The following is a 12,829-nucleotide window of genomic DNA, read 5'->3' on the forward strand; positions in this document are numbered from 1 at the left end:
TGGTGTAAGTAGGGAGCTATCATCCTGGCATGCGCATATCCACACTAGTTGAGCTCAATATCTCAACAATATCTCTTTGCAGAGTAGGCAATTGAGGCATTGCTACCTCAAACATTAGTGTGTGTGTGTGTGTGTGCCCCTTCAGAGTGGAGAGGAGGGGGGAATGTAACAATTAAGCGATTGTGCATGTGCTTGTAGGTTTTCCTCTCTCTTCTTCTTACACTACTACTGGCTTTGGGTTCTATGAATTTCACAAGCTGAGGAGTGGGATGAAACTGCTTGCTTGGTGTGCTATGAGAGAGCATATAGAGGTGCAAACATCTCAGTCTTTGGAGCGGCATGGTCTCTGTGTGAGGACGAGGAGGTGTAGGAGGGAAGGGCAAGGGGTCTGTGTCAATATGAGGGCACTCTGAGAGTCTCTTTTGCAAATATCTAAGTATGTGGAGAGTGAGGATGAGAGGACGGAGGAGAGAGGAGTCTAATACCACATCAAAAGTGACGCTTCTTTCTAAGGTGCATAACCTTACATACCCAAGGTCAATAATAAAAATTGGAAACAAAAAAATAAAATAAAAAAAGCAAAAAGCAAAAAGCAAAAAACTTGCTGTCCCGGACAGAAAACTGGCGCTGCTGGCGGCGGGTATCTTGAACTCCAATTAAGCCAACTATTAGCCAACCGATCAATTGCCCACAATGGGGTCGCTGGCCAGTGGCAAGGCCAAATCTGGCCTGCAAACCTGCACGCCGTCTTCTCTTACTGGAGCACTAGCCCTCATCGTGATCACTTTCATCTGTAAGATCACACATCTCCAAACCCTTACTCCCATTACTGTGCACAAGGGCTTCTCTGTGTAATAAGCTGTCTATGTGATCAGGTACCCGCATGCTGGATGGATCTTCCAGCATCTGTGATCCGCACTCTACCTCGATATGGAAAGAGGCAGATGGGTCTAGTGGAAAATACAGGCACTATGGTACCCTTGAAGAGGTGTTTGGAGAAAGCATGGGTTGGCCACAACAGGGCTACGGCACGCACCTCAACCTGCGCATTTATGTTTATGAAGATTGGGAGATCTCAGGCTTGAAAGAGCTTCTGAGAGGACGCGACCACAACATTGATGCCAAATCTTGTGCCAAAGGGCAATGGGGCACCCAGGTATGTCACCAGAACCTTTTTTTAACTTTGTTTATGTAGCATGCAAACTTGATGTTGAAACTAATGGATTATGCATTTGGTTTGGCAACCCCATTAGGTTAATTGATCGTGTTTAGGTGTAGAGATCGTTTCTCATACTTAAAACTATGTTTTGGAATGTAGAGATTGTTGATTCAGCTCCTCGGCGTGAGGGTTTGAGCATTTCCCACACCCACCAAAAAAATACAGTTTGTGTGCGTGCACACACACACTGTTCAAGTTCCACTAAATTGTTTTCCCCCCTTCCCAAGGCTTCAGTGAGAGTGAATCACCAAAGACGCCTTCAGCTTCTTAAGAGTCAATCTTCTGCATCCTAGCTAAGATCGGGCCTGTCAGGCACTGGCCCCCCCACCATGCACCCTAAGCAAGTCCAGTTCAAGACCGTGCAATGCTGGACTATATAGGCCACCTCACTTCTGAACCTTCAAGGCACAGCAAGTCCACTCTCACTAGGTGTCATCTCAAGGAAATCATGATTTGAATTTGAGAGGAGCATGGACATGACTTGCAGTACAGTAAGCAGAGGCCTTTTATTCTATTTCTGGCTTGAAGTAGAGAAAAGAGTGATCAGGGTTCAACTCTTGACCTACGTGCCAGCGGAGTCTTCTAGGGAAGGATCCAAGCCCATCCTCAAGAAGGTACTGATAGCAGTGTTAAAGGAACTAGAGGGCTTTTAAAGCCTGCGGAACCAGGTTTTCCAAGTATAAAGAGGGGAAATAAGCTCCATCACATCTTATAAATGATAGGAATGAATATATGGCTGTTTTTCTCGCTATCATTACTACTGCTTTAGTATATTTAGTCCAAACCAATCTCTAACTGCTTTGATACCTGCAGTGATACCTGAAGTTTGAGAGGAGTTGAGGTGCAGTCCCTTGCTCTATATCGATTTTGACAGGTTCCCTTGCGGAGAAGGGATACATGTTGCATTGTATCCCAGGTGGACTTCTTTGCTAGAGTCGTGGTCTTTGCATTGTATTGTAATTGATATCTACTTTCATAATAGCTTCAAGGTGGTTAGGTTTTAATATCATTATTTGTGGGATTGGGAAAATGCTAATGATACTGACCTTCCAATAGTTGCTCTCCAGTGGAGACACAAGAATCATTTCCCTCTTCGGTCAGCCAATGTGATTCCAGGAATAAAGGAAGATAGGAGAAGACCTCAGCCCCCAGTTGCTTTGATTGTTGGGAACAGCAGCAGAGGTGGTGTGCTCCGGATCATGTCCCTGGCCTGGGAACAGGTTGACCTGTTTGAGATGGGAACATTAGACCTCGCTTCCAAGAAAACCCCCATATCTCCTGCTTGTGGAGGGTAATTAAAAGTAGGTCTATTTAACATGTTCTTGTGAATATATTCATCTCATGTAGTTATACCTACTTTTGAGATGAATATTTATCTCCACTACTGAGAAGCAACACCTCTTGTAAAAAAGCCTTCTGTGTGGTTGGTCTCATGGGAAATCATACATTTTTTGTCCTGTGACATCCTGAGATTAGCCTCGGCTGTTTTTTCATTCTCTCTGCAACTTTTCCTAGGATCCTACAATATGGAGGGGAAAATTTTACACAAGAAGTAAATGATTTCTACCATAGCACTGCTTGACTGTTACTTGCAGTGGTACCCAAATTTTGAGAAGTTTTGAGGTGTGTACCTTCCTCAATGGACAGGTCAAAATCCACCAGTTCTTAATGCAGTCAAAATTTCGAACACTCAGAAAGGAGGAAGCACAGCTTTTTTTTGTACCTACCTATGTAAAGTGCGTGAGGATGAATGGGGGGCTGACTGATAAAGAAATCAACCACACTTTTGTGCAGGCCAGTAGGTCGACTGACTCGATTTGCATGAATTACGTATCATGTTTTGTCTGATGTTTGTATTTCTAAGTTTGTTTCTATGGTCCCATGGGCTCAACAATACACTTTTTCCCAACCAGATCTTGCAGCAGATGCCATACTTTAGGCGCTCTGGTGGTCGTGATCATATGTTCGTCTTTCCAAGGTACGCTAAGCCCAGCAAAGGAGTCTGGTTTTGAATTGGTGGATCAGGTGTTCCATTTTGTCTGAACAGTTGTAGTCTGGCATTGCCTGATCTGCAGCATCTTTTTTGATGGCGAATATGCAGTGGAGCTGGTGCACATTTTTTCAAGGATTGGGACATTTACCTGAATCGGTCTATTTTTCTCACTCCCGAGGTGTGTGGTCTGTTGTGTACTGGAAACTTTTCACTTGCCTTTTGTGCTCCTATTGTTAACCCTCAGTTTCTGTGATAAAAAAGTTCAAAGCTAAATTCTTAATTCTCTTGATCTGACGAGTAGCATAATGTGGCAGTGCGTTTCTTTTATGCAAGTTTAGGCAGTTGTGTTGTTTATAATCATAGTTGTTTTCCTTACCCGAATACAATGGAACTCAGTGATCGGTATCGCACTTTCTGTACCATACAGAACAATTTGTACACCAAACGGATTGTAAAGCCTTTTAAAGAAATTTTGGAGGCCTATTTTTTCCAGGGAGCCCGTATGTGTCATCCATGCAGCCCAAATGCTTCTTCATGGAGCCCATCTTCCATGCACAATTCCTTCTTATATAGCATATTCCTATTTATGTTTTTTAAAATAAAAAAGAAGTTACCCTTACCAATGTACCTTATCCTCATTATCGTCACTTGTATCATACACGTATTGTACATACCATACCTAATGTTTCTAACAACCTTGGTTGTTTTTCTTTGTTTTGTCTTTCTACCCTCATATCTTATGTGTGTTGGGAGTTCAAACAAACCACAACTACAAAGCAATTACTTTATTACCAAGGCAAATCCTCTGTTGGAAGTGTTGCAATGCTACTATGTTCCTCTACGGTGTCACATGTGCAGAAGCTCTGTGTGTCTTCTTTCAGCCCAAAGTAACTGAATAGGAACCTTGATGCAAATCACCAACAAAGAGAGAGAGAGAGAGAGAGAGAGAGAGAGAGAGCTGTGTTTTCAGTATATTATATAGTACACAAAACTGTCCATAGGATTGTACAAGACTTTGTGGCCCTTGGCCTTCTAAAAGATAACCTAAAGACGTTCTAGAAACTGACGCTTGACCTGCCCCAATTATGAGGGGCTAGATGCTAACAAATGAGCAAAGACTTACCTTTTATAGGCTTGTGGAAGCAAATCCAACTGGCTGACTGCTGGTTGGCCACCTCTATGGACAAATAAATCCCAATATTCAGCCAACAAGAAGTGCAACTCATATGCGAGGCTGGCTACTGCCCTAATCCTACTGTTTGTTTGCTGCCTAATCCAGGACTAGCCTTGGAAAATCAGCCATGTCCTTGTGTGCACATGACATCCCCTCGCGAAACTTGATGACAGGATTCCAACCTTTGACCTTGGATGACTATCATCATCCCTTTGTCTCCTCCCGTGTCATGTGCATGCACACAAGGACTCTGTCGGCCAGATCTGAAATGTGTTGGGAGCAGGTAGGCAGCATATAGCATTTATGGGGATTTTCTGCTGGCCAACCAGCAGTCGGCTTACTTAGGCATGCTTGGGCGTATAAAAGGTTAGCCCATGAGTGAGGTTAGCCCATGAGTCCTTGTAGGCATCTACGCCCCTAGGGAGTAGGTCTTAGATTAGGGCTTTTTGTTATCCTTTTGGGAAGGCCAAAGGTCACAGATGATGTACCCTTTTTGTATTATATGAATATACTGAAAATACACAGCCATTGCTCTCTCTTCTCTCCATCTTCTCTTTGCATTTTGCATGAAGATGTTCCTAAGCAGCATTTAGGGCTGAAAGATTGCCCAGAGCTTTTGCATGTGACATTGGTATAAGAGCTTCAAGCTGATTTTGAGATATTGCTGCTGCCCATGTCCCACCCACCCTTACTCCATCGTGCATGGATGAAACCATCGCCCGTGTCTTGATCTTTTGGTGGTGTGGTGACCTGGCAACATTGTATCAACATCAGGTTTCAGCAATGCCAAGTGCTGAAGTGTCCTGGATGAAGGTGCAGAGGTCCAAGGTACAGGAGAGTGCACAAGAACAAGGCCCAATGGAAGTAACACCAACATGGAAGAAAACCATGAGGTTGGTCAAGTTGTGTCATGTGCACAGAGTGTATCTACCGTGTGTAGCACGCACACAAGATTAGCTTCGAGACTTGGGGTAGCTTGGACCTAGTCAGGCTGATTGGCAAGTTGGGCTAGGGATGGACTGACGGGCGAGCGCCCAAGTGTGGATGCCCGGTGATCGGCCAAGAGCCTATAAAAGAGTGGCCAAGGTCAGTCAGTTGGTTAGAGTCTCGCGAGTCTTTGCGAGAGCTCTGCGGTCAAGAGCCTGGATCTAGTGTAGACGTGCACCTGCTGCATGCAGCTGGCCAGTAGCAATTTTGAGACCGTGAGGGCAGCTCCGTGGTGGTATGGGACGTCATGGGGTAGAGATTGGTCTTTGCGTCTTGCTAGTTAGCTCAGCTCGTGGCTCAGTGGGGACAGCCAGGTCTTGTGGGTTTTACCCACGGCTGCCATGGTTGGGTGGTGAGTTAGGCTTGCACCCCCTTCACGATTTATGGCTTTGTTTTGCAAGTTTTGGGTCATGTTCCAGGATTGCTCTTCGAGGAGACCCTTGGGGATTTGACAATGGTATCAGAGCATGCCTCGGAGACGAGCAAGTTGCTAGGTAGAGAAGAAAGAGGTCAAAGGAGGAGGTATGAGTTCGAGATGATTGTTGTTTTTACTGTTTACTGCTGTTTTTTTTTCAGAATTCAGCGTATGGTTTCTTGTTTGCATCATTGGAACCCGAGTTGGGTTGTGGTCTTGGAAAGGGTCGATTTGCACAGAGCATGTGAAGAGAGTATGTTTTTGACAGCAAGAGAGATCTTCGGTTGTGAACCAACAAGAGAGAGAGAGGGGGAGAGAGCTTGTCGGCTGTGCGTTAGATAGAGAAAGCTATGCTTGTCTCGGTAGGTGGTGAACAGTCGGGTGATTAGTTTTTTATCCTTCTTCGTTGTTGTTCGCAGGTGACGGGAGTCTTGGTGGAGTTCGCTTGCACATCTTGGGCTCGTAACACCTTGTTTTTTCTCTTCCTTTGGCAGCCAATTCTCCTTCACGCTACCCAAATCTTTTGTGAGCGGGTTATCTCCTAGCTTTCGGGAGCTTTTGTTCGTCGGCGATTTAGTTGCTCCTCTCCTCCCCTCTTTCGGAATGTCGACCCAAGAATTAGAGATGGAGCCCGTTCCTGAACACGAAGACCCGTCGGCTACTGAGATCGTCGATGGTGATCTTTTCGAAGATTTCGTGACTAAATTTGATTTTCGGGAGTCTAAAGTTACTTTCGAGGCTTCTTTTACGGAGCATCAGGCACAGGTCGCCACGCAGATGCAGACTTTGCAAAATTCCATCTCTTTATTGACCACTAGCCTGTCTACTCTCTCGAGCATGGAGAACTTGGTGTCTGCTTTAGGCCCCAACATCACTCCGGAGCAGTAGGCAGTCGATTGGGTCTACACGACTAGGATAAACCTCCACGACTAGGGAAAATATCCAAGACTCCATAAAAATGGGGATAAAATAGGGGAAAAATATGTGAGGGGTGACCAGCCCCTCTAGCTAACATGGTCAGCCCTAGAGGCTAAAATAGGACACCAAACAGGAAGCTAGGAACAAGGAGATAATGTCTAACATGTTTTCTGGCTTGCAAGTTAGATGCTTTTGCTAGTTTCAGGACTTGGATCGCGATGGTGGAAAATTAGTTTGGGGGTACAGTTTCTTTTCTTTGGACTGATAATGGTGGCAAGTTTGTACCGTTTGATAACTTCCTTTCCTTGCGTCGAAGGGCATTCACCGACAGACCACAGTTCCTTACACTCAACAGAATGGATGGAACGGAAGAACCGGACCATAAAAGAGATGGCTCGTGCTTTGTTGCATCATGCAGGTCTCCCTCCTGCTTTTTGGGGTGATTCGTGAAGCTGTGGCTACCTCAGTTTATCTCATTAACTGCTCTCTCACTAAAGTGGTTGAGGGGATGACTCTAGAGGAGGTTTTTACAGGACACAAGCCTTCTCTATCTCACCTACGTGCATGTCCCGGATTAGAAGAGGACCCGAAGTTAAAGAGGATGATCTTCACAGGCTACAGTTTGAGATCCAAAGGTTATCGCTTTTGGGATCCAGAGGTTGATGACATATCATATCTCGTGATGCTCGGTTTGATGAAAGGTTGTGCGGCATCGACTCCTCTCCACCTGAGGCATCTCCAGATTTTCTGGATGATCTATTCCCGGCTAATGTTGGTGATCTTATACCTCTTCCACGTCCAACTCCTCCTCCTCCTCCTCCTCCTCCTGCAACCCCGGTGCCAGCTGCTATTGTACAGCCACTAGTTCCTGTTGCACTAGCTTCTGCAGCTCCCAATCTCTCTGCGGTCCTGCTTTGACTCCGAGATTACCCCCACCAGTGCTTGCTTCATCACCTCTCCTAGCAGCATCGGACGAGTTCTCTACTGCAGCTGGATCTTCTTCTTCATGCTTTGAGAGGAAGGCTGGCCTACCTTGGTGGGTTCAGCAACTCTCTAGAGATTTTGGTCTCATTGATGCACATCTCCATAGCTAGATCTCTACCACCATCCCTGGACCTTGCCGTTCATCTCGGGCTTCCACATCTCATCACACAATGAATTATGCTCTCATGAGTTCTCTCCAGGAGATTGATGAGCCTGAGAGTCTAGAGGAGGCTCTTTCACAGCTGCAGTGGCGGCAAGCCATGGAAGTAGAGATGTCCTCTATTGAGAGGAATCAGACTTTGTCTTTGGTGCCACAGCCTTTACATCGTCGTGTGATTGGTGTGAAATGGATTTTCAAAGTCAAATTGCGGTACTTTGGACAAGTACAAAGTCCACCTTGTTGCTTGAGGATATGCTCAGAAGGTAGGAGAAGACTTTGAGGAGAGTATCATGAGACATTTGCTCCTACAGCCAGGTATACCACCATCAGGACTGTTTTGGCTCTGGCTGCACACTTTAGATGGTCCGTGTTCGAGATGGATGTAAAATCTGCTTTTCTGAATGGAGATTTAGAGGAGGAAGTTTATGTTGAGCAGCCTCTTGGTTTTGTGATTCAGGAACAGGACACACGTGTGTATCTTCTGAAGAAGGCTCTCTATGGTCTCAAACAGGCACCATGTGCCTGGTATTAGAAGATTGATGCCTTCTTGTTATCTCTTGGATTTGAGAGGTCATAGCGACAATAACCTCTATGTGCTTCTGTTTGATGGGGATATTTGTGTCATTGTTTTGTATGTTGATGACCTCATCCTTTCTGGCTTAGATACTGAGTTGGTCACCCAGGTTCAGTCCAAGCTTTCTAAGACATTTGAGATGACTGATCTTGGCCTTCTTCATTATTTTCTTGGGCTGGAGGTTTGGCAAAGAGATGATTTTATCTTCATTTTTGAAAAGAAGAATGTGCAGAAGCTGCTTTCACTTTATGGGTTGTCAGACTGTACACTTCTATCTTGTCCCATGGATCCCAATATCCAAGGAGGATGATACACCATTGGTGGATTCCACAGAGTACCGGCAGATATCTCCTATGCTACGAGTGCTCTCAGCTAGTTCTCGTCAGTCGCTCGAAGGTCTCATTGGCAGGCAGCCTTGCGAGTTCTTCGTTATCTTCGAGGTACTTTAGATAATGGCATCACCTATTCTAGTGGTGCTGATTTGGTTGGTTTCACAGATTCTGATTGGGTAGGCTGCATTGATACTCGGAGGTCTACATTTGGATATTGCTTCATGCTTGGTACAGGATTGGTTTCTTGGAAGTCTCAAAAGCAGAGGACTGTTGCTACTTCTTCCATCGAGGCCGAGTACAAATACTACCTTCTCTCCTCCACTAAGACACTTTGGATTTATCAGATTCTGGAGCATTTGTGTTGTTCTGACACATCCCTGGTTACCATCTTCTCGGATTCTGAGAGTGCTATTGCTCTAGTTCAGAATCCTGTGATCCAAGCATATTGAGGTGCATTATCATTTTGTACGCGACTGAATCGAGCTGGAACTTCTTCGGCTGGCCTACTGTTCTACCAAGGACAATGTGGTTGATCTCTTCACCAAACCACTTCTGAGAGCTACTTTGGAGGTGTTACTTGAGTGTGCTGGTATTGGACCGCCCCTCTGGCGCTGAAGAGGAGGTGCTGGAAAATATATCATCTCTAGATGGTCTACATGTACCCTAGCATGCTTGTACTGGTCATTTCTATGAGGCCCTGCATTAGCATAATTAGCAGACATCATTTTGGTCTTTTCTAGCATTTTTACGAGTCTTTTTAGGCTATTTATGGCACATTTATGGCTCACGATGGCTGTCGGCTTGCTGCTGGCCGACTTGCTCATATGAGAGATATATAAGGGTTCACACCCTTCTCCACATATCTCATCTCACTTTTGCATATTTGCTAGAGGTCATTGGCTGTTGCAATAGTCTCTTATGCTTGTAAGCACCTACGGGTTTCCCTCATGCTCATTTTCAGCAATAAACGTCTGTCTATAGTCTTCTACAGTTTGTACTTGGGCCTACAACCTGTGTTTTCTCTTTCTTTCAACAAGGACTCCGTCGGCCAGATTTGAAATGTGTAGGGCACAGGTTGGCAGCATATAGCATTTATGGAGATTTTCTGCTAGCCAATCAGCAGTTGGCCAATTGCTTAGGCATGCTTGGGCCTATAAAAGGTTAGCCCATGAGTCATTGTAGGCATCTCACTCCCCTAAGGAGTAGGTCGTAGATTAGGGCTTTTTGTTATCCTTTTCGGAAGGCCAAAGGCCGTTGAAGATGTACCCTTTTTGTATTATATGAATATACTGAAAATACACAGCCATCTCTCTCTGTTCTCTCCATCTCTTCTTTTCATTTTGCATCAAGATGTTCCTATGCAGCATTTAGGGCTCAAAGACTACCCAGAGCTTCCGCATGTGACATCCTAGGCTCCCAAATCTTTCATCCTTCCTTCATGGCAACCTTTTCATTGAAAACCTTGCCATGTCTCTGACTCCACTCTAGATCTAGTTGAGATGTATGTGTTAGCACATTCATCCCTTGTTTCTGCCCATGTTTGGTGTCCTTTTGGTCCCTTTTGCATGGCCCTTGATTGTGGGCTGGCCACCCTTATTTTATATATTTTTCTGGGATTTTTCCTAGCTTGGATGCCTTTTTTCCAGTTGGCCAGCTTCAGATGCCCAGTCGGCCAGCTTCAGCATTTCCAGTTGGCCAGCTCTCCCCACCTATAAATAGGTGGGCTGGCCTCTCAGTTTTGTATCTTGCCTAGTCTATCTTTTACTCCCTCACTTATGAGACTACTTCTGTCTCTTACTTGGGATTGTATCACTTCAGTATATTCAGCATAGTTGCTCCATATCTCTCTCTCTCTCTCTCTCTCTCTTGCACTCTCTACTCAGCACACTCTAGTGCTTATTTGCTTCTGCTTTGTGCACTCTTTCATGGTATCATCGCTCCTGGTTCAGCGATTCCCTCTGCTGCCCCAAATTCAGCCCTATCTACAGCCCCTTTACCTCTGCGTTTTTCTCAGATTTGCAGCCCTCTAATTGCTGCGTTTTCTGGACAGCTTCTGCTGACTGCTTTCCCTTCAGTTTGGCTTCATCACTTACAGCCAGAAGATAATTTCTCATCAGCGTTTTTTTCCCTCTTGGAGTTTGGAACTAGGCGGCCTGTTTTTTCAGGATAGCAGCCCCTCTTTGGCTGCGTTTTCCTCTCCGGTGGACATTCCCTTTTGTAGAGGGGGTATTGTGGTGGTTCGGGCTTTGGTGGCAACCTTGGTACCTGTGGTGGACACTTCTTTTGAGATTGTGTGTTTTTTTTTCTTGAGGAGAGCCCAAGCTAGAGTCCTAGTTGATGTCTTTCCCTCTTGCACCCTCTTACAGCATATTCGCAGGCCCTGTGTGATTGCCTTTTCTCTCTATATCAAATCTGCATTTTTTGCTTCCCTCTTCTAGTGACCTCAAGGTCGGAGGTACAATCGACAGAAGCTTCAGCGTTTTTTCTCTACAGGAGGATTTTTGGGTGCTGTCGAGCCTCTTAGGGTTGCGTTTTGGTGGGAGGAAGGGACCTACATCAGCGTTTTCTGATTTGGACAGTTTTTTTATCTTATGAGGTTTGGTCCTATTGGTTGGATCAATGATGATAGCTTTAGATTTGGCTCCCGTATTCCTAGATGAGGCAGACAAGTTGGATGGTGGTAACTTTCAGCCATGGAAGTTGCAGGTTACTTCTATTCTCAGGGAGTATGGTTTGATGGAGTTTCTCTCGTACAAGAATCGTTGCTTGCCGGACCTTGCCTATGCGGAGGATGTGTCGTTGGAGGAAGATTGACGGATAGATCTATGGCTTTCTCCTCTTGAATTGTCAAGATTCGGTTCTTCGACACTTCATCTATGCTCCTGATGATGCTTCTACTCTCTCTGTGTGACAGTTGCTTTGTGACCTATATGGTGATGCCAGTGATCGGCAGATGGTTTCTACTTCTGGGTGCTATGCAGCCAGTGATCTTGTGGATACTTCTTTTGGAGATGTTCGTGCAGCGGATAGTGGGCTAGTTTTACTCACTGCATCTGAGGAGTTAGTTTCTCATGTTGCCTTGCCTTCAGTTTCTGTGCATACTTTCCTTGCCAGGATGATATCTCTGGGAATGTTTTTGAGGAAGACAGTGGACTATCTTTGCTCATAGCTTCTGAGGGGGATTTGTCTCCTATTGCTTCGCCTCCGACTCTTTCTTCGTCAACCAGTGACCAGGATGTATTGTTGGTCCCTTTGCCTTCTATGGAGGAGCCTGCTTCTACGCTGTGTGATGCTATTGAGGAGGCTACTACTACTTCAGTTACCACTACTATGAATGTTCCTATTTCCCTTACTCTGTGTGAGGATTCTGGATTGTGGTCAGGTGTGTCCGTGACCGTGACTGGGGGCACAGTGGTACTTCCAGGGCTTGAAGGATTGGGATTTGGATTTGGTTGGGCTTGTGGAGTCCCGACATCAGTTTTCTGGGGGGGTAGTTGAGTTCTTACATCTGGCGGTGCCGACCTTCGAGGAGAGTGCTATTGTACAACATTTGGCTACTCTTGGTACAGAGTTGGAGCAGATGGACTCTCTTTCTTTTGAGGGTATTATCTTCTTGGAGCTACAGGCTTCTAGGGATTTCCGTGGCACTGTTATTACATTTGGGTTTGGTACCGATATTTGGAGCAACACGACGCAGCCTCCATGGTTGTTTTCTTCTAGAGGAGCAGCCTCCATGGTTGTTTTCTTCTAGAGGAGCAGTGTACCTGGCAGCTTGTTTTGTTGCTTTTGTAGTTGAGTTGCTGTGGAGATTGCTTGTGGAGCTTTCCTGGTACCTGTTGTTGCTGCATTCTTTTGTCTTTGACAGAGGAGGACTTCTTCAGCTTCTCGGAGTTTGTTCAGCATCTGGTGTTGAGAGGGGGTGTTAGCACCTTCATCCCTAGTTTCTGCCCATGTTTGGTATCCTACTCAGCACACTCTAGTGCTTATTTGCTTCCGCTTTGTGCACTCTTTCAGTGTGCATCTGTTCCACTTTGTCCCTTTGCCTTCATGCCCTGTCCTTGAACACTACAATG

The 12,829-nt window shown here is 45.4% G+C and overlaps 1 protein-coding gene across 2 annotated transcripts in view; it reads left to right on the top strand.

Moving 5' to 3' along the window:
- The first annotated feature begins 608 nt into the window (after nucleotides 1-608).
- LOC147623452 (Exostosin family protein) overlaps nucleotides 609-12,829 on the top strand; it is a 30,397-nt gene continuing 18,176 nt past the window's right edge. The window contains exons 1-5 of one of the 2 annotated variants that reach the window (XM_086821611.1): nucleotides 609-793; nucleotides 876-1,156; nucleotides 2,867-3,013; nucleotides 3,133-3,197; nucleotides 3,321-3,390. In XM_086821611.1, the coding sequence (XP_086677737.1) occupies nucleotides 694-793; nucleotides 876-1,156; nucleotides 2,867-3,013; nucleotides 3,133-3,197; nucleotides 3,321-3,390 (663 nt within the window). In that variant the 5' untranslated portion in view covers nucleotides 609-693. The remainder of the gene's footprint in view (nucleotides 794-875; nucleotides 1,157-2,866; nucleotides 3,014-3,132; nucleotides 3,198-3,320; nucleotides 3,391-12,829) is intronic. The other variant, XM_086821612.1, reaches the window with a different exon arrangement.

The sequence above is a fragment of the Cibotium barometz genome, chromosome 27, assembly GCF_041138505.1.
Source record: "Cibotium barometz isolate CiBa-2024 chromosome 27, ASM4113850v1, whole genome shotgun sequence".
Classification (NCBI taxonomy): Eukaryota; Viridiplantae; Streptophyta; class Polypodiopsida; order Cyatheales; family Cibotiaceae; genus Cibotium; species Cibotium barometz.